We start from the raw sequence: 27,567 nt of genomic DNA on the forward strand, positions 1-27,567 counted from the left end.
AGAGAGGCGACCCTGCTCATGTCACGTACAACCGAGGAATCGAAACCACTCTAGTTGAATCAACGTCAGACCTTATGATACAGCGCGCACGTTCTAACCATTTGGCCATCCAACCCCACCCCCTCCTTGCCATAGCTTCCTATAACACAACGTGAAGTGTCCTATTGTAATCATTTTACTATCATATATAAAACAAACACCGTTTTGAAAAGTACTTTCTTAAAAAATATAATTGTACATACATCAATTATCAATAAACAGTGGATAAAATTGTAATAATATATTTTATAGGAATTATAATGATATAAAAATACCATTGTTGAAAGACTTAAACCAACATTAACTGAGACAAATACAGATGTCAAAAAATACAAAAAATGTAAATGATTACACAGTTAACAAACAGGTTCATAATAACTTTACAAATGATTCCAAAATAAATTTGTAAATGATTTCCGAATAAGTTTGTAATTCATTTCCTTATATATTTGCAAATCATTTTATAATAAATTTGCCAATCATTTCCTAATAAATTTGTAAATCATTTCACAATAAATTTGCAAATCATTTTACAATAAATTTGCAAATCATTTTACAATAAATTGCAAATCCACTCGACACAATCTAGGGTTTTATCATTGGGAGGAAACCGGAGGACCCGAAGAAAACTAACGAGGTTGGACAGGCGATCCTACTCCTTGTCACTTACAACCAGTTGTAACTTACGCCAGTTGGTTATACAGTGAGAAGAAAATCAAACTAAAATTAGTAACAAATAACACACCAGATCAACAGAAAAATATTTCTAGAAATAATATAAATGGAGATATAACTTTATTTGTATATCTGAGTTATTAATATAAATAATAAAAAGAGTTCAAAGTTATAGATGTTGAGCAATGTAAGGATTAAAATCGTCAATAGAAGGGTGCCAGAAATTAAACAGCATTGTTCTTTTTAGAGTCAGCCGTATTCTAATGATATCGTCGGAGATAAGAACTCTACTAAGCAATTCGACGCCACGCCGCCTTGAACGACATTGTTAATAACATAGCAAAATGGTTCTGTTAAATCTTTCGTTATGAATCTTACTGAAAGTAAAATTCTCTAACATTAGATTTCTCGGGATTGTTAATCTTTGTCAATCTGATTAAAATACGGATCTATATTTCGGTTTTTTTTATACTTTTGATGGCTTCTCCTACATTAAGATCTGACCAGTTGATGCTTCTCGTGGGTTATCCACAGTTCCGAACACCTCACGCTATAAAATCGCCGTAACGGACCGTTTCATTGGCTAATCCGTCACATCATCCCGAACGCGTGTTATATAACAACTCTTCCAGATCCTAGTGTAGTTAAGACAAGTAAAACAAAATTTTGAAACTATAAAAAACGAAACGAAATAGGATCTGTGTTTTAATCATATTGTTTTATTGTTAGATGTATATAGAATATGACCAACATGTCAATTTCACGTATGTCATTCTGGCACGTAACCAATATAGAAAGTAGCATTTGAGGGCGTCGTAACAGTTTAACTTTTATTCGGCTGTGTGGGGCACCCTATCAAAAGCACATTTTCGCTACAAAATATAAGATATAGGAAATTTTATAGATGTGCTACGATGTATTTGTCGCCATTCGCAATCGGATATGGCGGTGGGGAACTTGTATAAACGAGGCCCAGATTATCTTCACCTTCGAAGTCATAGGTGCCATTCTGGTAACGTGGAATTGTTCTGTTTTCTGGCAACGCTGGGCCCCAATCTGCTGTAGGTCTTGATCCTTTTACCTGGAAAAAAAGGCACAGTTTTAAAAACAATTGGGTGTAATCAGCCATCTTCGATTTCTCTGTGATTACATATTTGGTCAATTGTTGTCAAGGTTATTATTATCATACTGTCGTTATAAATCCGGATCGAGCATTTCTTAAACACGTGTTGAGATGAGAGCGCACTGAACAACGGAATGCGTGTAAACGGTACGAATATAAGTAGACTGTACTTAAGCGACATTCCTAAGACTGGTTAGAATGTTTAAATCTGAATAAATAATACCCAAACAACATAGCTAACAATCTGAGGATAATCGCAACAAAAACACGGGGTATAAATGGATATATGTATATGGCTCTGTATAAATAGACATAATTTTATATATAAGGCTCTGGGTATAACTAATAACAGATTCATCTTTAAATAAATAAATAAATAAATAAATAAATAAACTCACCACTCCTCCATATCGTATAGCCTGTACGATGAATACAATAACAAAGACGACTACAGGCAGCATGGCCATAATCCACCCTATACCTTCAGCCCAATTTGGAAACTCTCTATTTTCATAACTTGCACGTTCATATTGTACTCCGGAAATAATCACTATAAACTATAAATAAATAAAATTCTTACTTAATCGCTGACGTATTCTTACTTAATTGCCGACATAAATTATTTTTACTTAATTGCTTACAAATTTTTACTTAATTGCTGACAAATTCCTACTTAATTACTGACGAATTTTTACTTAATTGCTGACAAATTTGTACTTAGTTGCTGACAAATTCTTACTTTGACAAATCACTGCCCAATTTTATTGCAATCTGATTAAAACACAGATCCTATTTCGTTTCGTTTTTCAAAGCTCACAATTTTGTGTCACTTTCTTTTACCCTACTCGAAACGAAATATAAATTTGTATGTTTACAAAATCTTACTAAAATTAAAAATACTGAAAAATTTTTACTCAATCGTTGACAAATTCATACTCAAATCAGTGACAAAGTTTATTCAAACGAAAAAATCAAACACTACTTACCACAAGAGCTACTGGACATAGACACATCCAAGTTGCTAGCCAATACCAATTAGGTCTGGACCCACACATCATTTCAACATCTTCGCAAAAATTCTTGATACCTAAATGGTAAAAAATGGAATAACAATTATTGTATGTCTAAATCTAGTTACATCTTTGAAATAATTCGGATGTTCTATTATTATTTTACATGGCACCATGTTAGCTACATATTTACAGCGATGAGTTCCTTGTCAATATTGTGGAATTCTAAACACAAAGAGGGATGTTTAGCAAAAATAATAATAATTTTAAAAGATGACAGACCACAGGGTGGAGGGGAGTTGGTGTGTGTGTGTGTGTGGGGGGGGGGGGTGCGGGCAAAATGTAGGCTGCATAATTGTTTAACATTCGAGTGAATCTCAGACTTGACGTTCATTTATATATTTAATGATTAACCCACATGATTAACATATCAACTAATGTTAGTATTTTATTACGGTAGTATCTAGTACTTTATGTTGTCCCAATCCTATTAAAACACAGATCCTATTTCGTTTCGTTTTTTATAGTTCAAAATTTCGTTTTAATTGTCTTTACTACACTAGGATCTGCATGAGTTATACAACCCGCTTTCTGGATGATGTGAGGGATTAACCAATGAAACGATCTGTTACGGCGTTGCACGGAACTGTGGGTATTCTATCCCATTAGAAACATCAACGCTGATTGATTTATAAAAAGTCTAACGTCATAGGTCAAAAGCCGCTCGTGTGACCCCTGACATACCTTCCACTACAAGTTTTCAGATCTTAATGTAGTAGAGGCCATCGAAAGTATTAAAAAACGAAACCTCAACAGATTCTAGTACCCTACATCTAATCTCGGCTGTATGACAAAGTCCGCCATTAGAACTACTTTCAAGTTCCCGGATTACAATGGCGTTGTCCATGACGTCTAATGACGTCATTGATGACGACGTATTTGAAGAATGTTTTATCAAACAAAATTTTCAAAGTTTGAAGCTGTTTTTCTTTCAAGTTTATCCGATTTTCTTTAGACAAGGACAAATTTGCACTAAAAATTCTACACACTCTTCGAACGACGCAATTTTGAGAACTTCTTTCTAAACGCGGGCAAGTTTCCCTTATAAGTAAACCGGTGCCGCATCGCAAATGTATAGGCGTAGGTGCATATCACTGAATGTCATACAGCCCAGGCTAGATGTAGGGTTCCGGAATCTGCCGAGGTTTGCCGAGTGGCGATGGCCCACAAAATAAAACGAGCCTTACCATAAACGTACATCAGACACACAATCTCCATCAAGGCTAAAAACATCAAATTATAACTCCCGCTATACCAGTCCATTAATGTCATCACGTAAATTCCACCCTAATAAAATAATACAAAACATAATACACCGTGGTCAGGGAGAGAGAGAGAGAGAGAGAGCGAGAGAGAGCGAGAGAGAGAGAAAGGGGGCAGTGGGGTGGGGCGGTGGACACGGAGAAAACCCACGAGGTTGAAAGGCGACCCTACTTCTTGTCACGTACAAAGGGGAATCAAAACTACGCCAGCTGACTCAATGGCAGACCTTATGATACAGCGCGCACGTGCTAACCATTCTGCCATGCAACAACAGTTACAAATATATAGTATGAAAGATATTGCATATTGAACATTAAAAACATTAGCGTACTGGGGCCGGTTGCTCAAAACTAAGTTATTTTAACGATCCGTTAGAGTTTAACGGATCGTTATCTTGGTAACTTGTCGTTTGTTAACGGTCCGTTAAATTTCTGTTGCTGGAAAGTCAATTTCATTATCCGTTAGCTAACAGATTCATTAAAGTTAATCCAAGAGAATACTGTTTGTTCATTGGCTGAATTTTAAACTTATGTACATGTATAACAACTTCATAGAAGTTAGTATTAACAAGAAACTGAAGACAGTGAGACAACTAACTGTGCAGTCTCTTCACAAAACTTGATTAAAGACAAAAAGATAACTAGAATTTACTACAGAAAACACCATAGAATACTTTATTTTTTAAATCTGTAGGAAAAATTATGGGATTTGCACTACAGAATTATGGGGCCATTTTTTTCGTACAGGCCACCAAAATTCTGTAAAATAGTATAGAATTTCATCCTATAGAAAATGGAATAGGCCCGCATCGCCCAACCTTCTAGAATGTTCTATAGAAAATTACATAGGTACAATGTAATCTATGACTTTTTGCTACAGCCAACTAATGCCATCATTAAACAGATAACGGAGACCAACACCTCCGTTAAATATAACGCCAAGTTAACTACAGGTTAAAGTTAACGGGGCTTCCAGCAACAACCTTTCTCTCCGTTAAAGTTAATGATCCGTTAACTCCATGTTAAAAGCTAACAGAGCTTTGAGCAACCGGCCCCAGATCTATAATTTGTTTCGTTTTTTTATACTTTCGATGGCCTACACTCCATAAAGATCTGACCGGTTGAAGTGGGAGGTCGCGGCAGAGGTCATACGTTACCCACAGTTCCGTACACTATAAAAAAAGAAACGAAATAGGATCTGTGTTTCAATCAGATTGGGGTTAGAACTAAATTTAAATCGTATCTACCTTAGCCGTGAGTGGAATACCCAACAGGAAACCAACCATACAGCAGAAGAAAGTGAAAATCAGTTTTCGTTTTCTCAAAACATGGGGGAAAACATCAGTAATACCACTGATTAATGTCTCCATCATAGCAAACTGAAAATAGAATAAAGTTCAGATTTGGTTTACAACTAAAACAAAAGACATTCAATTGGTCTTCTTATATTTGTCTGGACAAAATTTCCTTCTTTTCATAGTGTACAACTTATGCTCGTTTTTATTAATCAGTCGGCGCAGAACAGTAGGACGTTAAACCCCATATCATATCATTTATATTCATATATTCATATATTCATATATCACCCGTGCAAGGTTTCGTCGGCCATTGTGAGAAACACAGAGATATGTTGGCATTTATTTTATTGTGCAAGCAAATCACCTAAAATGAGTGTTATTTAATTCATGAATGTGTATTTCTGTTGATTTAAAATTATTATAAACGTTACCTGGCTGTCCATACCAAGGGTTAACAGCATAAAGAAAAACAAAAATGCCCACAGTGGGGCCACCGGAAGTCGAGCAATCCCTTCTGGATAAGCAATAAAGGCTAAACCTGGACCTGTTTAAAGGATAATTGATAAATATCAAAATGACAAATAAAAGACAGTGAATTAAATTGCTACAAAAAAATATAACACATTGGAATAGTGCTTAAAATATAAACGAAATAGACAGATGAGGACTAAAACTGGATTCGCTAGAGTGTCATATTACTTATGTATATTTAAAACATAGATGTGACGTCATTCTTTGATGTTGGCGTACCATTATTTCAAAGAATGGTACTGGCAATGTGTCAAGCGTACATTACATGTATCTATACTAGGTGATATATTGGACCCGCGAGAGGTATTTGATTGAAATGCACGTGCTGGATAGTGTCCGTACTTTAAGTTGTTTAATGTCTCGTGCAAGACATTGCGTGATATATAGATAAAACCCTCGTGATATATAGATATAGTCGATATAGACCTCGTGCTAACGCAATCGTGCAATATCAATATATTACTTAATGTCTCACACTTGACCATTAAACCACACTTATTTGGTTGTCAGGTAGCAATGGATACGACCCTCACAATTTCTTCATTGTTCTGCGGGGGCTTAACAAGTGTTTGTGACAACTACGGAGGGGGTGGGGGCGAATGGTTAGCGCGTGCGTGCTGTGTCATTAATGAATCAGATAATCCAAAGTACCTTGACTGGCGACCTTATCTACATCTTGATTAGTTTCAGTAGCCATAAATCCGAGTAAGGAGAAAATGGCGAAACCAGCAAAAATACTGGTACCACAGTTAATACATGACACTAATACTGCATCCCTGTAAATAAAAAGGGAGGACATTTTCGTTAAGACAAAAATATCATATTTATTTGGTATAAGTTATTCAGGTGAAGCCATGGTTTAGTACAGAACACATTCGCATTAACAATCGCATGATAGGAGCTAATTTAATACAGTACCGTAGTTTACACAACGTGAAGTACAGTGCGTTTTAGCTTAAGGAGCCACGGTGACTTAGTGAGCAATGCGCTGGCTGTTTCTATAGATTTTAGTTTTTAAGTTCCCAAATCTATAGAAACACGTTACTAACTTATAACCAAGAGAGAGAGAGAGGGAAATGGGGTTTAACGTCAACTCGACACCAAAGTAGGTCATTTCGGGACTAACACATGGTTAAATTTCATTTCTATGATTCGCTTGCACGTAAGGGTCTTTAACAGTGGGAGGAAACCGGAGGACCCGGAAAAAACCCACGAGGTTGGAACTTATAAACAAACCTACTATAGTGTTTATTTCATCATCACGAGAACAGTAGTTATAATACTTAAATATGCAAATTTCAATAAACCCTTTTCGAGTGAAAATGTAGGCTACAATATAATAATATTTCAGAAAGGTATAGGTAACATTGATCTTAAACAATTTGTGCATCCTTCATTCTGGCTGTGGCTGACTCCAATGAATATTCTAACCGTCAATGAATGTTACAGTGCTACGTAAAATTGTCAAACTTGTATGTCAGATATTTCAGTAATTTCACGAAGATTTTAGAGATTTCATGAAATCACTGAGTTAAACTTGGATCATGAGAAATCTTTGGTTTAACGCCTCACTGGTTTTAAATAAATTTAAAAGACTGATGACAGCAGGTTGTCATGTATTATACAAAATTAAAATTTTATGGCATCTTAGTACAGTTAATGTACCGTGAACGTTGAGAGGATGATGGCGTCCATTTTAAGATTTAAAGAGCGCCTACCTGAAAACGTTGTTTTTAAATTTATTGTATGATGACATGGTTAATAATCCACCAAAACCAATACCCAGAGAGTAGAAAATCTGGGTAGCAGCATCACCCCATACCTACAAACATCGAGTCGATAGAGGGGTTTAGGGAGTGGGGTTTAATATAGGCTATGCCTGTTCCCCAATCCCTATTCAGATACAAATCTGAATAAAATATTGCTTATAAAAAAAAAATTGAGTCGATATGGGATTTTGCCAGAGGTGCGCTAACGATCTTCAAGTTTGGTGGTAAACACAAATCCGTAATGCCGAGCGTAGCGAGTCGAAAAGGTTAGCAAGTTCTGTGGTTTCGTTGTGGTATTATTATACGTATTTACACAATGGTATAATGAGCTAAAAGAGAGAGCGAAATGGGGTTTAACGTCCACTCGACACAAACTAGGTCATTTCCGTACAAACATATGGTTCAGTTTTATTTCAATACTTGGTTTGCGCGTAGGGTCTTTAGCGGTGGGAGGAAACCGGAGGACCCTGAGAATACCCACAAGGTTGGACAGGCGGCCCTACTCCTCGTCACGTACAACTGGGGAATCGAAACCAGTCATCTGACTCAATGATCGACCTTATGATAGAACGCGCACGCGTTAACCATTCGCCCCTCCACGCCCATGAGCTAAAAAACTGAGAATTATAATCTTGCATTTGGAAAAAGAAATCAATTAAAAGTCACTTAAACGAGAATATTAAAAACCTGCAGTAGAACAGACAACTCATACAAATACATTTGAGACTGAAGTGCACGAAATTTATTCAACTAAAGCGCTTGTTGACTTGAATTGGGACACGCAGGCGCCACTCAGATAAATTTATCTGGGAATACTCATGCCCAGTTATACCGTTACTCACCTTTGCACGAAGAAGTTTTTGGGGCTGAGGGATGACATAAAATTCAATTCCTTTCATATGACCAGGTAATGTCACTCCACGGATCAACAAAATAACCAGAATGATATATGGGAAGGTAGCAGTGAAATATACAACCTGGAATAAAAAATCGAAATTATAGATATATATATCTTAAATTATAGATACAGTACGCATGTATTTGCAACATGGGGTTGTCATGCAAGATACGCCCATATTTTGCTAGAGATGGGCAGAGAACAAGCTAAAAAAAGCGATTTTTCATACAAACAGGGGCCATAATTCAGAGAGTTATATCTCAGACCTTTGGGATAAAAACATATATTTTAAATCTCATAAAAATCTGATAAACATTATGGCGTCTAGAGGGTCCACAACCTTGGTATTACATACTTTTACACTATATTTCCGTAAGGTTAGCAGTCATTTTGTAGGGGCAGTTTCGGTCCAACTTTAATGAAATTCAAATTGTGGTCTAACAGTGAAATAAATATTATAACACATTTTTTTTTTTGGGGGGGGGGTAAAATCTGGGTCCATAAACCATAAAGTTACGGTACATTTCAATATCAAAAGGAGTCGAGCTCTTTGGCAGATAAACATATTTTTCAAGTTTCTTCCAAATCCGATAAAAATTGAGACCTGTAGTGTGTCCACAAACCAATTGTGGACGGGCGTCCGGACAGACAGGGGCGACTGCTATATATGTACGTCAACATGAACATGTGGTCGTATAAAAAGTGGTTGTTTATGCAAAATTAATGAAATGAAATGGGATTTAACGTCTTACTACTCTGTCCCGTCTGGGCTAATGAAGACGGGACAAAATTAATGATCAATGATCAACTTACTTTTCCAGTAGATTTAATTCCCTTGATTAAACAAAAGAAAATAAGAATCCACGTGAAGAAAAGGCAAAGACAATTCCTCAAGCTGATACCTCCTATGTCTTCAATTCCGTCAGAATCTTGTAGTTGTAAAACATAACGTCTGAAACAGTCAAGTATGTTATTAAATTTAAAGTTGCAATTTCATATTTTTAAGTTATATTTCTAAAATTTATTAAAATAAAGCCTTAAAATAGATGGTATCTATAAACAGTCCTACCTTGTTAAAGATTAATCCTATTAATCCTATAATTCACTATTACTAGTTGAGAAATTGGCAAAAATATCATTTTCAACTTCAAATTCAAACGTTTGAAAAAAGCTAATTCATGGTGGAGAATAGAAAACAAGTGAGGTAATTGGGAGGTAATTGTGTTATTATTTCCGGTGTAAATGAGTTTTAAGTGTGAGAATGACACCTATGATCGTTTAATAGTGAGTTGACAAACTATTGAGCAAAAGACATAGAAATAATTATGTTTTGACTTTCTTAGAAAATACGAAATTGTAACTTTAAAAGTTGTAGATTAACTGAAATATTATGCCCGCTATAGTAGAATCATTCGAAAAAGCTGTTGCAGCGGTGTGTTTTATTGTGTGTGCTTGTGAAATTTTGTTTCTTGTTTTTTAAAGCTCTATACTCGTTAACCTTAAATTAATGTAACATGAATATAAACATAATATATTTTGTGTCTTTTTCCATATCAGAAAAGCAAAAGCAACAAGAACACTGCTGTTTGTGAAAATGTGATTTGATGAAATGACGGTCATTTGTTTAATAACAAAATTAGGATGATATAAGTGAAATTCCAAAATTAATGAAAAATACCAAAACATTATGGAAAATAAAACTGAATGAGTGTTGGGCTTAACAAAACAATCATGAAATGGCCCAACATAAATTTTTTGTTTTAATTTTTAAAAGAAAATTTATTGTAATTTCTAATAAATATGTTCGGCAAAATACAAGCGCAGTGCAAACGGAATGCCAGTCCTTTGAACGAGGGGGTCTTTAGCAATGGGAGGAAACCGGAGGACCCGGAGAAAACCCACGAGGTTGGACAGGCGACCCTACTCCTTGTGATGTACAACCAAGGATTCGAAACCACACCAGTTGACTCAATGACATGACATTATGATACAGCGCGCACGTGCTAACTATTCCGCCATCCAGCCCCCCTGCCTTGTAATAAACTTCAAAGTTCGAATCATATTGTACATGAAATTCGAATCTAATCACCAAATTTGGTCATGGAATTTAAAGAATAGACTTACTTCCAGAACTGTTCAGACGCTGACTGGAACATATAATTACAGTCTTTCACTAATTCGTCTTGCAACATCGTCGAGTTAAGCTGTGTAACGTAGGTCATATTTGTGGTCAAGTTGTAAGCACTGGACAAGGCAGGCAAGAGAGATTTGCTACCTATACAAGACACGTTGACCTCCTCTGGAAGATTTAACATAGATTTTACAACACGAATTACATTAATTAACTGCTGAACCTAATGAAATACCTTTTGTTTGGATGAGGGAGTGAATCGATCAATCAGGGTCCATCCATGCACCCATCATTCCTCGAATTTCCATTCCGAATCAGTAGTGAGGTCAATTCCATCGTCAACGAATTTAGCTTAGTCGTTGTCAATAATACTGTGCAGCCGTTCCATAATTATCAGAACCGTAGCTAGCAGCGGGTGTGTGTGTGTGTGTGTGTGTGGGGGGGGGGGGGTTCAACCAATGTCACACGGCTTCATACTGATATTCAAGGGCTAGCTACGTGGCTGATATTATGTTTATTTTAGCGTTCTGGTGAGCCAAGCGATTGACCTACACATCAATATACCGAATGTTCAGTTGCTGATCCAGGTTCAACCCATGTAGGTTCAATTTATGTAAATGAGTGATGGCCAAGCTTCCACCCAGGTAAATGGAGGATTTCAATCAACTACAAAACTGGACCCTGTTTCTCGAAATCTTAACTAAAACTAAAATCCAATTTTAGTAGATATTTCAATTTTGATTGGCTAAGCACTAAAATCAATCTAATATTATCCAATCAAATTACTAAAATTTGAATTTTATCTTAGTTAACATATCGTGAAACAGGACCCAGAATACAATTACACATTGGGGATGCTCGATTGTCAGTCCAGAACGTTCCGAATTGACGGAATTACAATCGAGTGACGCGGAATTCAGTCCTGTCACAGTTCTGTCAGTCCCGACAACGGAGGTGGTGTGAGTAGAATCGTGACGTAATTAAACCTAACGAATATGTTTCAGCTGTCATGGTTGGCTGAGATATTTTCTCATGCAGTCACCGCATGCGTTCTAGTCCGAAATAATCCCATTTTCACTCGATTGTCATTAATTTTGGGGTTTGACAGAATTCAATACCGGAACGTTCAATCGAACATCCCCATAACTTACTCCAAAGGGCGGTAACTCTATCTGATTCATTCATGTTGGGCAGATCGGGGTATGGTCTATCACGACACTCCAGGGTGTTGTAGGTATTGTTACAAGACTGCCATGGCAGAATGTCATCCAAATGAACGAATGATACGAACATGTAGTACACAGCGTACATAATGATGATGTTATAATATATACTGACAATTCCACTAACTATACACATTCCAAATCCAATACCTAAAAATAAATTAAACATGCATAATGTAAGATTTAGAAACGAAATGAAATGAAAAGGGGTTTAACGTCCTACTGCTCCTAAACAGGGCTAATGAAGACGGGCATACGCCATACAGTGTGCTATGAGGGAAATTTTGCCCGGGCAGCGGCACTAAGGCCTACCCTTATATCGAATTCCAACTACCAGGGGATCTTTTACGTGCACGCCAATGTGTACACGGGACCTCGCTTTTTTGTCCCACCCGAACGACTAGACAGCTGTCCTTGTCAGGCCCTCCGTCCTGCATGCATCACTGACAAGGGGAAACCACGCTGGATAATCTGGATGAACTTTCTCGGCCAATGCAGGGATCGAACACCCGACCTCCAGGCTAGCGAGCCAGCGGTGAGATTTAGAAAATGAAATGACCATTCTTGCTACAATAGCTCATAAATAGATAATGTAAAATGAAAATATTGAAAATTTCATTCAGATTACTTCCTTCGAATCCACATTATCACCGTTTGTAGTTTTGAAAAGGTGTGTGCATAGTTTCCCAGTTTTAAATCGAACTTTTTAATGGCGGACCGTTCTAATCTAGTTAAAACCTGGAGTATCTGATGCCATCGAGAGTTGATGTATGGTCTGGATAAGTTTATTAATGTCTAATTAATAATTTATATAACATTTCAGACCCAAAGAAAGACCTGCAAAAGGCAGATTTACCTCTTGCATAATGTATGTTTAAATTATCACAGTTTAATTTAAAGTGGGCGTGATACCCATTTAGCATTCTAAAACACTTCACAGTCCAAGAGAGCCACGATCCGAATTCATTGGACAGTTAAGCCCTTGTTATGAGTCATCTAGAAATGGTGGTAATCTGAAAACGCTACACTGGCCCTTGATTCGATATCGTAATATTTTAGAGTTACAAACTAAAGGGCCTTAACAAGTAATAAGGTAAATTGAAGCGTACTCACCGGAGAATATTGGACTGACTTTCCATACTGTGATTGGACCTTCCGAAGAGAACTGACCAATAGCCAATTCAACAAAGAAGAGTGGCAGCCCAGCAATAACCAACATAATAATATATGGTATTAAAAATGTGGCTGAAATTAAAAAAAAAAAACAAACAAGACAATGATCGTAGGTTTAAAATTGGATCGTTGACTCGCTAGTAAATTTAAAACATAAATAATTTAAGATCCTTGGATTCATAATTCTATATGAAAGGCCAAAGCAAGCATTTCGGGACACATGGTTCAATTTTATTTCAATAATTCGCTTGCGCGTAGGAGAACCCGGAGAAACCCACAAAGTTGGACAGGCAACCCTACTCCTTGTCACGTTCTAGCGAATAATTGAAGCCACGCGATTTTACCCAATGACAGACCTTGTTATACCACGCGCACGCGTTAAACCACTAGACCATCCAGCCCCTATCAGTTAAATAATGTTATACATATATTACCTCCACCATTTCTGTAACATAGGTATGGAAATCTCCACACATTACCAATACCAACAGCATATCCAACACATGACAGGAAAAAATCCAATTTCCCCGACCATGTTCCTCTATCCAGTTCCCCTTCCTTAAAAACATAAATAAAGAAATATGGTATATCAGAACGTATGATAACGAAACCATTAATGTTTTATAGCAATTCGTATAAGAAACAGTATAATAAAGTGGCAGTAACTTGAAATACAAAATGAAAACAATTAATATCAAAACAACGCTTGTTATTAAAGTTGGTAGGATGCTGGAGTGAAAAGTTACATTTCTACTAAAAAGCAAAACAAAAATATTAACTGAAAATATTATATTAAGAAGGTGAAGTTAATAGAAGAAATCGTTATTATTGTGTGGGGGAGGGGGGAGGGTAAAAAAACAACCGGATTGCTAAGTTATATTACCAGTCATTAAGCCATTTAAGGATTTCAAATAAAACGCAACGAAAGGGCAATGCACACATTTCAGGTACAGATGGTGATATGATTAAAGTGACTTCTATGTAAGGTGCAAGGGCATATGCAATTCCGAGAATGCACTGATTTTTTAAAATAATCATTTACAACTTTTCTTTCAAACGCGTTTACCGGACGACTTTAAACTTTGGTTGTATCAAAATATCAAGGACGAAAATTTTACTAAATATACCACATTGAATGCAAATTTTTTATTTAATCGTTGGCTATAGCTTACATCGATTGTCGAAAGGGTATTCAATATTGCAATGGTACGTGGGTTTTAAGAAACTGACATTAAATAACAAGGTAGTTTCATGGGTCCCAGAATTTTTTCATAATGTAGGCTATATATTTTATGTATAAAAGTTTGCTTTACGGTTACACGGTATTTGTTTTGTTGTTGAAGTTTCAGAATTCAGCAGGCTTGATATAATAAAAGTATCTAATTTCTTTGTCCATAGTAAATAATTATATATAATTGAATGATGTGGATGCGTCTCGGTGTATATCAAATTATAATATACTAGAATTTCATTGTATCTAAAGAGCTCTTGTATAACAGACACTTGTCATCTGAAGCTGAAGCATCCATGCATAAAATGGATGTCAGCATTTTAGGTTACTATGTCACTAACGCTTAAAAAAACGGTTAGCCAATGGTCATAGACGGATTTAAAGAGTGGGGTCAAGGGGGGTCATAAACAGTATTATATTCCTATAAGATTAAAGTAGCGAAGTCTCTAATTCTTCGACACTGAAAACATAAATTATTTATCAATTTAAATCACTATTGAAGTTGTCGTCGTACCGGGAAAAGATGGGCCTCTGATATCCAATATCTAATACAAAATAAACATTTTACCATTGGTACACGAAGCGTGTGCCATGATGCATTTCAGCGCCATTTGTAACAAGAGACTCAAAGAACTAGGCTAGAAATATTCCACGGTTAGCCCATATTCCACAAGCCATGTCAAACGGTGACGGCATATTCTTATCTGGAGATCATGCGCAATAAATACTATCAGTGCAGACTGGAATAGCAAGACACTAGAGATTGCCATTCGATTGAGACTTCTGACGTATTTCGCCAAACATTATTCCAGGTCGCAAATATTAGCGAAAAATCGGATTTAACGTCCACTCGAAACAAACTACATGTAAGTCATTTCGGGATTAACATATGGTTCAGTTTTATTTCAATAATTCGCTTGCGCGTAGGGGTCTTTAGCAGTGGGAGGAACCCGGAGGACCCGGAGAAACCCCACGAGGTTGGAACCCCAACAGATGAACATTGCAATTTAAGAATAAGAGTTTTAAATCTGTATATTTGAGAAATGTGAAGTTTTTCAAGGTTCAATTTCTTCTTTGATTGGCATTTAGTAATTGAACATATTAACACAGGGCTTATAATTTAATGGATACACAATTACTGATTTTAATACTAAGCGACGTTACCGACGTGGATATGATAAAGATGAGAGGATTCTCATCGAAACGTCGCTTAGTATTAAACTCAGTAATTGTGTATCTATAAAATTGTACCCTGTGTTAAGATTCAATTTGTTTTTAGATGAACAAAACATAATAAGTTTTACTCTATACAAAGATTAGGTGGGATTTGATAAATTGATATAAAAAAAAAACATGAATGTTGCTACATCTACTTTAAACTGATAGATTAAAATGTCAACTTGGAATAAAAGATGCTTAGATAGAATTATATATGAAAGCAAATTTTTAACCGAAATATTAAAAGATGTATTTTAACTATGTCTTAAAAACTGAATGTAGCCAACAGTGTAAACAGGGGCGTATGTAGTAATAGTATATTTATTATACACAACTTCAACTTTGTACATAGACAGAAAGGGTGCTATAGTACTTCTCTATCGGCTTATTATGTTAATACAACAACCTTATCCTTTTATCTACAAGAAAAGAAGTAAATAAAAAGGGATTATTAGAACTAAGACCAGTGACCTATATTTATCATGACATCTCATAAAATTTCCGTTGGTATGGAATTTTTTTTAATTTTAAAAAATGTACTTATTAGCATAACCTTTCGGCACTATGTTGCGGGACACTTGACCCCAGTTTATCAATGGAATTTCAAGCAAGCATGAGCTTGAAACAATAACTCTTCTTTATTCAGTTTTGTTCTGTTTTGAAAACAAATCATAATAATTATGAAATTGTTACTTGATACATCGGCTTCAGTTACATGTGTAGGTTTATTAAAGAACTTGTTAAAGTTACAATTTCATATTTTCTAAGAAAGTCAAAACATAATTATTTCTGTCTTTTGCTCAACAGGTTGTCAACACACTATTATACGATCATAGGTTATCTTTCTCACACTTAAAAATCTTCACACCGGAAATAATAACACAATTTCATCCCTTGTTTTCCTATTCCCCACCATGGAATAGCTATCTTCCAACGTTTGAATTTGAAGTTGAAAATGATATTTTTGCCAATTTCTCAATTGGCACTAGTGAATTATAGGATGAATAGGATTATTCTTTACCAAGGTAGGACTGTTTATAGATACCATCTAGTTTAGGGCTTTATTTTAATACATTTTAAAAATATAACGTAAAATATGAAATTGAAACTTTAAAGAATCCCGATCTGCCCTGGATTAACAATGGAAGGTAATCTGATTATAATACAGATCTATATTTTGTTTCGTTTTAACTTTTTATACTTTTGATGGCCTACACTACATGAAGATCTGACCAGTTATAGTGGAAGGACGCGTCAGAGGTCATACGAGCGGCTTTTGGCCCTATGACTGAGAGGATTAATGCCCCTTTAGAACTTATTTTCTATCAATAAGAGAAATAACGGCGAAATTGGTAGGTCTTTTATACCTCCATGATTTAATTACTATTTGCGCTGTTTTCCTTTGTAAAGTGCATATCGGCAGACATTTAAACCATTTGTTCTTCAGTGAGAAATTCAATCGAAGCAAATACTACAAAACCAGTAAACAAATCAACTCCCGGTTAAATTGACGACACAAAACTTAATCGTACACAGTTTTTGAAGTCTACACACGGCGAGCTGTCTACTTTGCCAATAGCTCTCTGCTCCGAATGGCCACCATTATTACAAAATTTGTATACTATTTTGTAACGTGGTTCTAATCTGTTTAACAGTTTTGATAATATTCACTAAGGCTAAACATTTTCGATTTTATTAAACATACAGTATGTAAGAGCTAAATGTGCCTATTTAGGGTCTGTCTTTAGGCCTGAAATGTTATCTAAATTATTAATTAGACATTAATTAACTTATCCAGGACATAATTAACTCTCGATGCCATGTTATGTATACGATTTTCATAGGATTTGAATCCGATCTGCTGCGCAACGTCCGTTGATGATTACACGCAAAAGTGGATAATCGAGACTTTGTTAATTATCGTGACGGCGCTAACAATGACAATCGAGGCTACAGAGATTTTAAAATAGGGTTTTCTCGGCTTAGAGTGAAGCAAGTTTAAGCATATTCCCTTTATATCATCTAGTTTTTAACTATTATATTTAACTGCCAGCTCTTTACCCAATCTTCCATAATGTATCTTTAAAAAGAAGCAGAATAAATATACATGCACTTAGTGTTTTCGACTAAACTCATCGATGTAAAATGTCGGTTATTCACCTTGGAGTCTGTTTGAGAACAGACATCAATTATCTGTTGAAGACATCTATATATTAATTCAGTTTCCCCCTCAAGCCAAAGAGATTTTGCCCCTGTAAGAAAAACACTGAATGTCTTTTATGTCATTGTTTGCATCAAAACATCAAGATGAAATCTTCGCCCTAAGCAAATAAATAAAAATTAATTTCTTGATAAAAAAAATTGTTAAAAGATTTTGCACCGAAATTAATTTTTATTATTTTTTTTTTATTTTTTGACTCTATTAGAAGATATTTTTGTGGTCGTTATAGATAACAGGCGATTCAGTACCACCCAACTAAAGCAACGATCGTAATGATCTTTTCCTATCAATGCGATCTAATCTTCTCGTATGCTATTTTTAAAAACATATATTTTTTTGTGAATTTTATATTATACATAAAACGAACTGACTATTAAAGCTTCGAGACCGCGCGAGCACTGATTTACGAAATCCCCGAAAACATCTTTGTATGCATGAAGTCTGAATCAAGACAAAATAATGATCTTAATATGATCTTGCTCTACTTTAAGACCAAAATAATATTTCTATTAACATATTTACTGCTCAATATTCAACCTGCTCTACTTATGATAATTGTGTAGGAAACAGCTTATTTATAATACAGAGCTTCTTGATATGAAATATGTCTCTAGTGTTAAGCAAACCTATTCATAATATATTCAAAGACGAAATAACGGGTTACTTTATATTACTCCCTGGAAAACTACAAGGACATTCTAAATTACAGCAGAAAGTTGTCACTGCCAACCCAATTGGGTCATGGCCAACAATAAAAGGTTCTGGCTAGTTTTATTTATTAAAATATATCGGACATTTCTCCATTATGGAGATCACAGGTCAAAACTTAGTTCTGAGATAAACACACTTAGTTTCCAATAAGTCCAGCAATTTATTCTCTTATTAAAAAGATTTAAATCTCCATAAAACAACTCTTGGGTTACCTCAAGCTCTGAACACTGTACATTCATCTATGTCTCTATATTATCCTATATGTTCTATATTCATGCAATTATGTATGTATATTTATAATGTGTACATGTATCTAAATCAGAGAGAGGGGTTACACATAGGCATAGCGAGCGAGCGAGAGAGAGAGGGAGAAATGGGGTTTAACGTCCACTCGACACAAACCAGGTCATTTCGAGACTAACATAGGCATAGCCTGTTCCCCAATCCAAATTCAGATTTAATGAATAAAAATATTGTTTAAAAAAATCAAAAAAATCACAAGTCACAAGTCACGGATATAAAATTTCCGGTTCCGTTAGCAGTTACAAATTAAAATGTTAATACATTCCCCGCGACACGAGGGTCTTATCCCACTTCCCTTAAACTTTAATCTGGTATTAAAACAATAGAACAAACCTAAAAAGAGCAAGATCAATAACACAAGGTATTTGGAAATATCGAATTTCTTAGTAATTATTATCCACTTTAAAGATACTTTCCCACAAAAATATTTATCGGAGTGTTTTTCCGATAAAAGTACGGCAATTTTGGTATATATGGAAAGTAGAAACATTCAATCTCACTTTTAAAAAAATACACTCACGGTACCGCGTCAACCAAGTCACGTGATACAAAACATGACATCTTTTTTAATAGATTTTTTTTTATAGCAGGTGTATTCCCTCACGAAGGCAATGTTTTGAGAAGGATTTGAAGCCAAATTTTGATAGATTAATTAGTTTGAATGTGTTTTTAGTCCAAATATATCATCAAATCACTCATTTTGTAAGCGGAAGGGGATCTTTGAATATGACCGGAATTAGCTGTATTTATATAGGTTATTCGGTTTAAATACAATATATTTTACAATATTTATGTTAATACACAGTTTGTATCATGTTACACCATGACAACACGAAACACAGTGATTGTTATACTTTATAATGAAACATACATGCGCGCATGTCATTTATGTCCCTTTTCTTTTGATGTGCCAAATAAAATATTACAAAAAACATACAATTTATAGCGATAGCGAAACAAACATATACATGACAGGTGTTGACATCTTTACTTGGGGTTATTTCAAAAAGGGGAATTTTTGATATGCTTAGATTAATGAACCATATCCGCGAGAGAGATTATTTATGTTTATTAAAGGTGCGTTCACACTGTGGGTTATTATAAAATCTTAAAAACATAGGTCACATAATGAAACAGACAAAAAGAAGAGTACTGATATCAATTTTTGAACCATATTGGATACCGTTAACAAATAAAGCTATACTTAAAGGTGTGTTCACACTGGGGGTTTAATCTGAACTGAATTCAGAATAATTTTTTTCCCGGATTTTTGCGTAACATTCAATTCCCTCAAACCTAACTGAATCTGAATTAACAAATCCGTATATATTTCGGAATTCAATCTAGATCCACTATTCCGAATCGGATTATTCGAAGTCAAAATTTGAGTGAGGCGCGCTTGATTCAGATCAACAGATTTACCGGAATCGAATAACTATGCACGCGTGTTCACTTCTACTCTCGTTTTGTCTCCATCTGGGTGGCGAGATTCCCCCCCCCACCCGCCTAAAGCGTTGACTTCAGTCTGCGCATCCGCGACAAACCAATCCGCATGCATTGTGAACGCAGCTTAGGTGGCAATCGGATTTCCTAAACGTAATGAGAAATTCTGATATGTACGTTTGTTTGTGATTTCTGTCTGTCTTGTCCGTAGATTTGTTTTGTGTAATTGTGTGTGGTGCAGTCTCACTGCACTTACTATTAAGTCAAGGAATCGAGTAAACAGAAGCTCTCATTTTATTGCTTTATTTAAAAGCGCAAATTTTGTACTAACGACATTTATACTGGAGACATGAAATAATTAAATACAGCGTTTAAGACCATGCCCACCCCACCCCCCCAAAAAGACATCCATTTTGGTCCAGATATTATTAAAACTGTTCAATTCTGACTTAAGTCGGAGTCAGCCATTTCAAGTTTGCACTCGTTTCAGGCCAAATTGCCACGTCATTTTTCATGGAATTTATTTTACTGGAGTGAGCCCGGCAATACTATATACCGGAAAACACCGGAATCACAAGAAAACACCGGAAAACAACCAGAAAAGACCGGAAAACAACCGGAAAAGAACCGGTATATAGTATACCCTCCAGGATCCATTTCCTTGATCTGTTTGAAACATCTGTAGCTGTGTCTTGTTTAATTGTATGTGGTGCGGTCCTCCTACATCGTCTTTAAGATAGTACAAGCTTCAGATGTATAAGAACAATGTTGTTTATTATAGGTGTAACCGTTTAACTATATATCATTTGACAGGTGCCCGTAATTCTTGTTAATTTAAGTAAAACGAAACTCACAAATATTTATTGTCATATCAACAAAGGTCATAATAACATTCTGAATAACCTGGATCCTTATTCAGGTAATTGAGCTAGAAATATAAGCCATAAAACTAAATTTACATTTCTAGGCCTAATATGACTGCCTTGATTATGGTAGCGTATAGGGGCCAATAACCCGATAGACACAGCAACATTAAAGATACATTATGGAAGATTAGATAAAAGAGCCGGCAGTTCTCACTATAATAGTTAAAAACTAGATAATGCAAAGGGAATTTGATGAAAATTTCAGTCAAATTGATCCACCCTAAACCGAGTATTTAGCGATTGAAATTTGAGCCTAGCCTCGATCATCATTACTAAAGTCGGTACGATAAAAAACTAGTCTCGATTACCCATTTTTTGATTTAATCAGAAGCAGCAGACCAGGTTCTAATCCAGTAAATATCGCAGGCTAGCAATGGCATCGAGAGTTGATTATGGTCTGGATGAGTTAATTAATGCCTAATTAATAATGTATGTTTAAGTTGTACATGTCAAAATATTGTGATTCTTCTGAGGATTTTATCTCTATGAAAAACAATTTTTGCCAAGTTGATGGAATCAACGCGCTATGTTATATGGCCCCATTTCGTTTTAAATGTGCACGTTTGCGTTAAGATATATTTAAAGCCATATTCCAATTCGCAGTCTTCCGGGTTCGTCTCAACCCTCACATACATTTGAATTCGAGCACATCCTAGTCGAGAATTCCGTGCTTGAACATATATCAAGATTCACCATGTACGAGTCGTATATTTTAAATGTCAAGTTTACTAAATTGTGCTTTACGACGAAAAACGGAAGATAACAAAAACCAAAGCATTTATCTGTGAGATTTATGTCAGTATAGAGCATACTGTCATTTCACCGTAAAAATTGGGATAAAATGCATCCTGAAAATGTCCTACTGTTCTTCTCCGAATTGGGCTAATGAAGACGTGCATACGCCATACAATGTGCACTACGGCCTACTGTTATATCGAATTCTAAATGTCAAGGGATCTTTTACGTGCACGCCAATTTGTACACTGGACTCCGGTTTTTCGTCCCATCCGAATGACTAGACAATGATAATACAATAATAAAAACAATAATACAAAACTCAGCATGCATTTGGGGGATCGCGGTAACTAAGTGGGTAAGACGCTGGCTCGCTAGCCTGGCGGTCGGGTGTTCGATCCCTGCATTGGCCGAGAAAGTTAATCTAGATTTTCTGGCGTGGTTTCCCCTTGTCAGTGGTGCAGGACGAAGGGCCTGACAAGGACAGCTGTCTAGTCGTTGAGGTGGGCCGAAAAACCGAGGTCCCGTGTATACATTGGCATGCACGCAAAAGATCCCTAGTGCCGAAGCCAGGGCAAAATTTCCCTCATAGGAACAAGGAAACACACCTGTGCCAACACACGACTTCACGAGTCCGTTTGGTGTAGAAAAGAAAAATGTTAAACTGTCGGTGACAGTCATTTAGCTTTAGAAAAAAAAATGTATTATTGTAGCTAAGATCGTTGACAGTTATTCAATTTTAGTATTGCTTCGTCATGTGAGCTCATTTTATAGGTCATGTAATGCGAATAACCAGGCATTGACCGTATACACAAATACATACTTTGTGAAGTGGGACGGGTGACGTTTTCGTTTGTTTCATAATATATATATTTGAAAGTAAAGCCCTGCGTAACCGCAGTGGGGTTCTGGGCCTGACTAGAATCCCCGGCCCCTAACGCGACGAAAACATTATTTCATATCTCTTTGAATGACAGGCATGCGTAACACACAATCAAACGGTCTGTAATACAAGAATAATTACAATTCGAAGATACAGAGTCACATCGGGCTATTTCTCAACAATTTTCTAACCGCACTGCATAGTCGGCGATACCACCCTATGTGGAGGCGGACTTTAAGCTCGAAAACAACAACAACCACACTACGCCGCCTCACAGGTGGTGGGGGGTCAGGGTCAAGAAGGGATACATTTAATGAATAGTTTTATATCTTACATTTAACGAGGGGATAAACTGGAGTCAACACACTATAAAACTGGGTATCGCTTAACCGATCGTATATGGTGAATAAAACTGTAAAAAATATGTTTACAGAGAATGACGAGACGTTAAAAGATGAAAAAAACACTGGGTTAGCTCCATGTCCTATTTCTATACAAAGGCATCACACAAAAGGTATTTCAATTCAAATATGTATCTATTTCATTTGACTTAATTTCAGAAAATAATCACCATTTTCCAGCACGATTCAACCGCATGACTAGACCATAATAACAATGAAATAATGCCTTTACAATTAATAAAATAATAATAAAAAAAATAGACACGCGTTCTCCAATTATAATGTCAAGGCCAGATCTCGTGCTTTAAACCACGACCGAGGATCTCATGCAAAAATTAATGGCCATTATGGGGGGTTGGATGCCTGAATGGTTAGCGTGCGCGCGCTGTATCATAAAGTCTGTCATTGAGTCGACTGGCGTGATTTCGAATCCCCGGTTGTACGTGACAAGGAGTAATGGTTGATAATGTGGCTTGAGATAGGGAGAACATTTAGGAATTTATGTACAAGTGTTGGTAGATATTTTGAATCACTTCAAATTTATTCTTGTTTTTTTCAGACTAGAGAAAAAGAAACTAGACACAATTGTTGGATTTACGATTTTACACTCATCGACAGCTGCGATTGATAAAATATCAGACGGGGAAAATAACACATTTTAAAGGAAAATATTGGTGTCAGTCATTATCACGTAATATGTGATAGAACTGGTTAAATACGTCCCAAATATAATTTTAAATACGTGATAATGACTGACACCAATATTGTCCTTTAAGTAATCTAACGGAATGACGGGGAGATATGTTTTATCATTTTAAAATAGCGGTTTTACCATTGTTCTATGTGGATCAATATTCAGGTCTACATTTAATTTTAAACATCATGTATTTCATCTTAAAGTCTAGCGCACATCGGAGATTTATAGGTATTGTAAAGCAAGTTTCAATTGTTACTTTATTGCAAGAAAAAATAACCCACGCGTGCGTCATTGCGATGGCAACGGATATTGCCTTTTGACGCTGGAGTCGAGTTTCCAAATGTCAAACAAGGAAGAGTATCCCGCCTTAACGAGATGTTCATTGAGCAGCGAAGTTAATCCGCCGACCGTCGCCTGAAAATAGTTAGTATGATCGCACTCGTTGCCGTGATTACCACAACATTGCTGGTTGCTTCAACATGCTAACAACATCGCACGTTTAAAATAAGACAAGATTTGAAATTCAAGCGGCATTAAATTAAAGAGCAATTCCGGATTCAGATTCACCTTTTAAGCATGAATTTTTTATTAAAAGAAAGCTGCAAGAAACTGCGGTGCAATGAAGAAGAAAAATGCTGTCTAATTAAGATACTACAAGCTATACAATCATGAATTCTTACCCCTGGAGTTTCAACAACCTTTAAATTAAAAAAAAAATATTATCAAAACAAAAATACATATTATACAAAACTTTCTTCTATTGATCATTGTTTTAAATATTATGCAAACAACACAATCTGATTAAAATACAGATCTATATTTCGTTTCGGTTTTTTTTTTATATTTTTGATGGCGTACACTACATGAAGATCTGAGCGGTTGTAGTGGAAGGTCGTGTCAGAGGTCAAACGAAAAGCTTTTGACCCGATGACGTCAGACGTTTGGTTAACAAATCAGCGTTGATATTTTTAGTGAGTCACCCACAGTTCCGTGCACCTCACGCCAAAAACTCGCCGTAACAGGCCGTTTCCTTGGCTAATCCCTCACATCATCCAGAACGCGGGTTATATAACAACTCTTCCAGATCCTAGTGTAGTAAAGACAAGTAAGACGAAATTTTGAACTATAAAAAACGAAACGAAATAGGATCTGTGTTTTATCTGATTGCAAATAACCATGAATAGATTTGTCATTTGGAATTTAGATCGGGGTCATCTTCTTGCCGCAATGAACACCAAGTATCAAGCAATTTCTTTGAGGAGAATCATCTGACCTGTTTTGCGTAAATAAACCTTAAATAAAATGGGGTTTAATATCTTGGACACCGGAGCCTGGCAGTGTCGCTGTGGCCGAGTTTTGTTTCGATGATTTTCAACTCTTCTACAGATCGTAAACCGCAAAGCATACGCGGAATTTGACATTTTTCGTTCCATCCGAACGACTAGACACCTTTTCGTTGCCACGCTCTCCGTCACGTGCCAATGAAACCGGGGAAAACCAGGCTGAAAATCCCAGAGTAAATCTGTAGGCCAACACTGGAATTAAACCCCAACCTCCAGAGTAAATCTGTAGGCCAACACTGGGATCAAACCACAATCTCCAGGTTACTAAGTCAGCACTCCAATCACCGAGCCACCGAGGATAAACAAGCTACAAAATACTAAGTCAGCACCCCAATCACCGAGCCACCGAGGATAAACAAACTACAAAATACTAAGTCACCATCCCAATCACCGAGCCACCGAGGATAAACAAACTACAAAATGCTAAGTCACCACCCCAATCACTGAGCCACCGCGGATAAACAAGCTACAAAATACTAAGTCACCACACAATCACCGAGCCACCGAGGATAAACAAGCTACAATATACTAAGTCACCATCCCAATCACCGAGCCACCGAGGATAAACAAGCTACAAAATGAAATGAAATGAAATGGGGTTTAGCGTCCTACTGTTCTGCTCCTAACCAGGGCTAATGAAGACGGGCATACGCCATACAGTGTGCTATGAGGGAAATTTTGCCCGGGCAGCGGCACTATCGCATACTCTTATATCGAATTCCAACTGCCAAGGGATATTTCACGTGCACGCCAATGTGTACACGGGATCTCGGTTTTTCGTCCCATCCGAACGACTAGACAACTGTCATTGTCAGCCCCTCCGTCCTGCATCACTGACAAGGGGAAACCACGCCGGAAAATCTGGATGAACTTTCTCGGCCAATGCAGGGATCGAACACCCGACCTCCAGGCTAGCGAGCCAGCGTCTTACCCACTTAGCCACGTGATTCCCCAAAGCTACTAAAAGTAAAAAGATATGTTGACCGTATATAATTTGCCGGAGCCTTATTTGTTTTTCATAGAGCGTCGTCCCCAGATGAGTAGTGCTTGGTTCCCGTTCCTTGTTCAAAAATTGTATGAAAAGTTTTTAACAGGCAACTTTTTGTGACATGAATCCCAACTAAAAGTAAAAATCTTACAATAATAAACGACCATACGAATAAATCTTACAAATTCTTGAATAACATAATAAAATTTCATTGTGACAACATCATCAATAACAGTAAGCAATAAAAAATACTTTAGAAAAAAAACTAAAATTATTAACACAGAAATTGTGACAATGTCTTCAATAATAGTAAGCAATAAACATATTTTTTTAGAAAAAATAACTAAGTTGATTAACTCAGACTGCAGCTTTCAAATGCGCGCGAGAGAGAGATGGGGTTTAACGTCCACTCGACATAACTAGGTCATTTCGGGACTATATATGGTTTAATTTTATTTCAATAATTCGCTTGTGCATAGGGGTCTTTAGCAGTGGGAGGAAATCGGAAGACCCGGAGAAAACCCACGAGGTTGGACAGGCGACCCTACTCCTTGTCACGTACAGCCGGGGATTCAAAACCACGCCTGTCGACTCAATGACAGACTTTATGAGAAGCCAACAACTGTCGTGGTTTCGATTCCCCGGTTGTACGTGACAAGGAGTAGGGTCGCCTGTCCAACCTCGTGGGTTTTCCCCGGGTCCTCCGGTTTCCTCCTACTGCTAAAGACCCCTACGCGCAAGCGAATTATTGAAATAAAATTGAACTATATGTTAGTCCCGAAATGACCTAGTTTGTGTCGAGTGGAGTTAAACCCTCTCTCTCTCTCTCTCTCTCTCTCTCTCTCATTGAAGCCAAAATAAAAACCTTGCATATTGCACCTTTAAGATAAACGTAGACCGACTCATAAACCCGATCTATAACAAAAGTAGTAAAGATTCAAATTTAAAATTTAAATCAGGTTGGCAAAATAAAACAATTGGTCTGTTTACAAATATTTTTTCTTACCTCCTTTTTCCCGCCCATATTAACAGGACCGGAACCTATTAGCTCGCTTTATCCCAAATAAAATTGATAGGGAATCGTCCCTGTTACAACTGTGTATTATCCTATAACGATATGCTAGCCGAGAAGACGGGGTGCGAAGTGGAGACACTTTTTGATCAAATTCACTTCTATAAGAATGGTAGGATACTAGCCAACCATCCGTGACATACTACCTAAAAGCCCGATGTACACTATTCACATCAATGCAGAGTCAAATGGTCTTAGGGTGA

The 27,567-nt window shown here is 36.5% G+C and overlaps 1 protein-coding gene across 1 annotated transcript; it reads right to left on the reverse strand.

The window, feature by feature from the left end:
• Positions 1-244: 244 nt before the first annotated feature.
• Positions 245-27,424, reverse strand: LOC126831053 (sodium-dependent proline transporter). Its single transcript, XM_050561660.2, has 16 exons — positions 27,299-27,424; positions 24,642-24,659; positions 13,627-13,750; positions 13,133-13,264; positions 11,948-12,169; positions 10,790-10,964; positions 9,479-9,617; positions 8,610-8,744; positions 7,717-7,820; positions 6,650-6,774; positions 5,899-6,011; positions 5,417-5,548; positions 4,095-4,194; positions 2,824-2,924; positions 2,236-2,394; positions 245-1,795 (listed from the first exon to the last, which is right to left on the reverse strand). Exons 1-16 carry the CDS (start codon positions 27,314-27,316, stop codon positions 1,613-1,615), a joined length of 1,980 nt encoding a protein of 659 aa, XP_050417617.2. The 5' UTR covers positions 27,317-27,424; the 3' UTR covers positions 245-1,612.
• Positions 27,425-27,567: the final 143 nt, after the last annotated feature.

Source organism: Patella vulgata, chromosome 8 (assembly GCF_932274485.2).
Source record: "Patella vulgata chromosome 8, xgPatVulg1.2, whole genome shotgun sequence".
Classification (NCBI taxonomy): domain Eukaryota; kingdom Metazoa; phylum Mollusca; class Gastropoda; family Patellidae; genus Patella; species Patella vulgata.

Excerpts from the sequence above, each read along its gene's own strand:
- LOC126831053 (XM_050561660.2), bottom strand. Across the intron at positions 13,265-13,626 it reads ATGTTACAGAAATGGTGGAG|CCACATTTTTAATACCATAT; the intron begins GTAATATATGTA and ends TTTTAATTTCAG. Across the intron at positions 4,195-5,416 it reads GTATTCCACTCACGGCTAAG|GGTGGAATTTACGTGATGAC; the intron begins GTAGATACGATT and ends TTATTTTATTAG.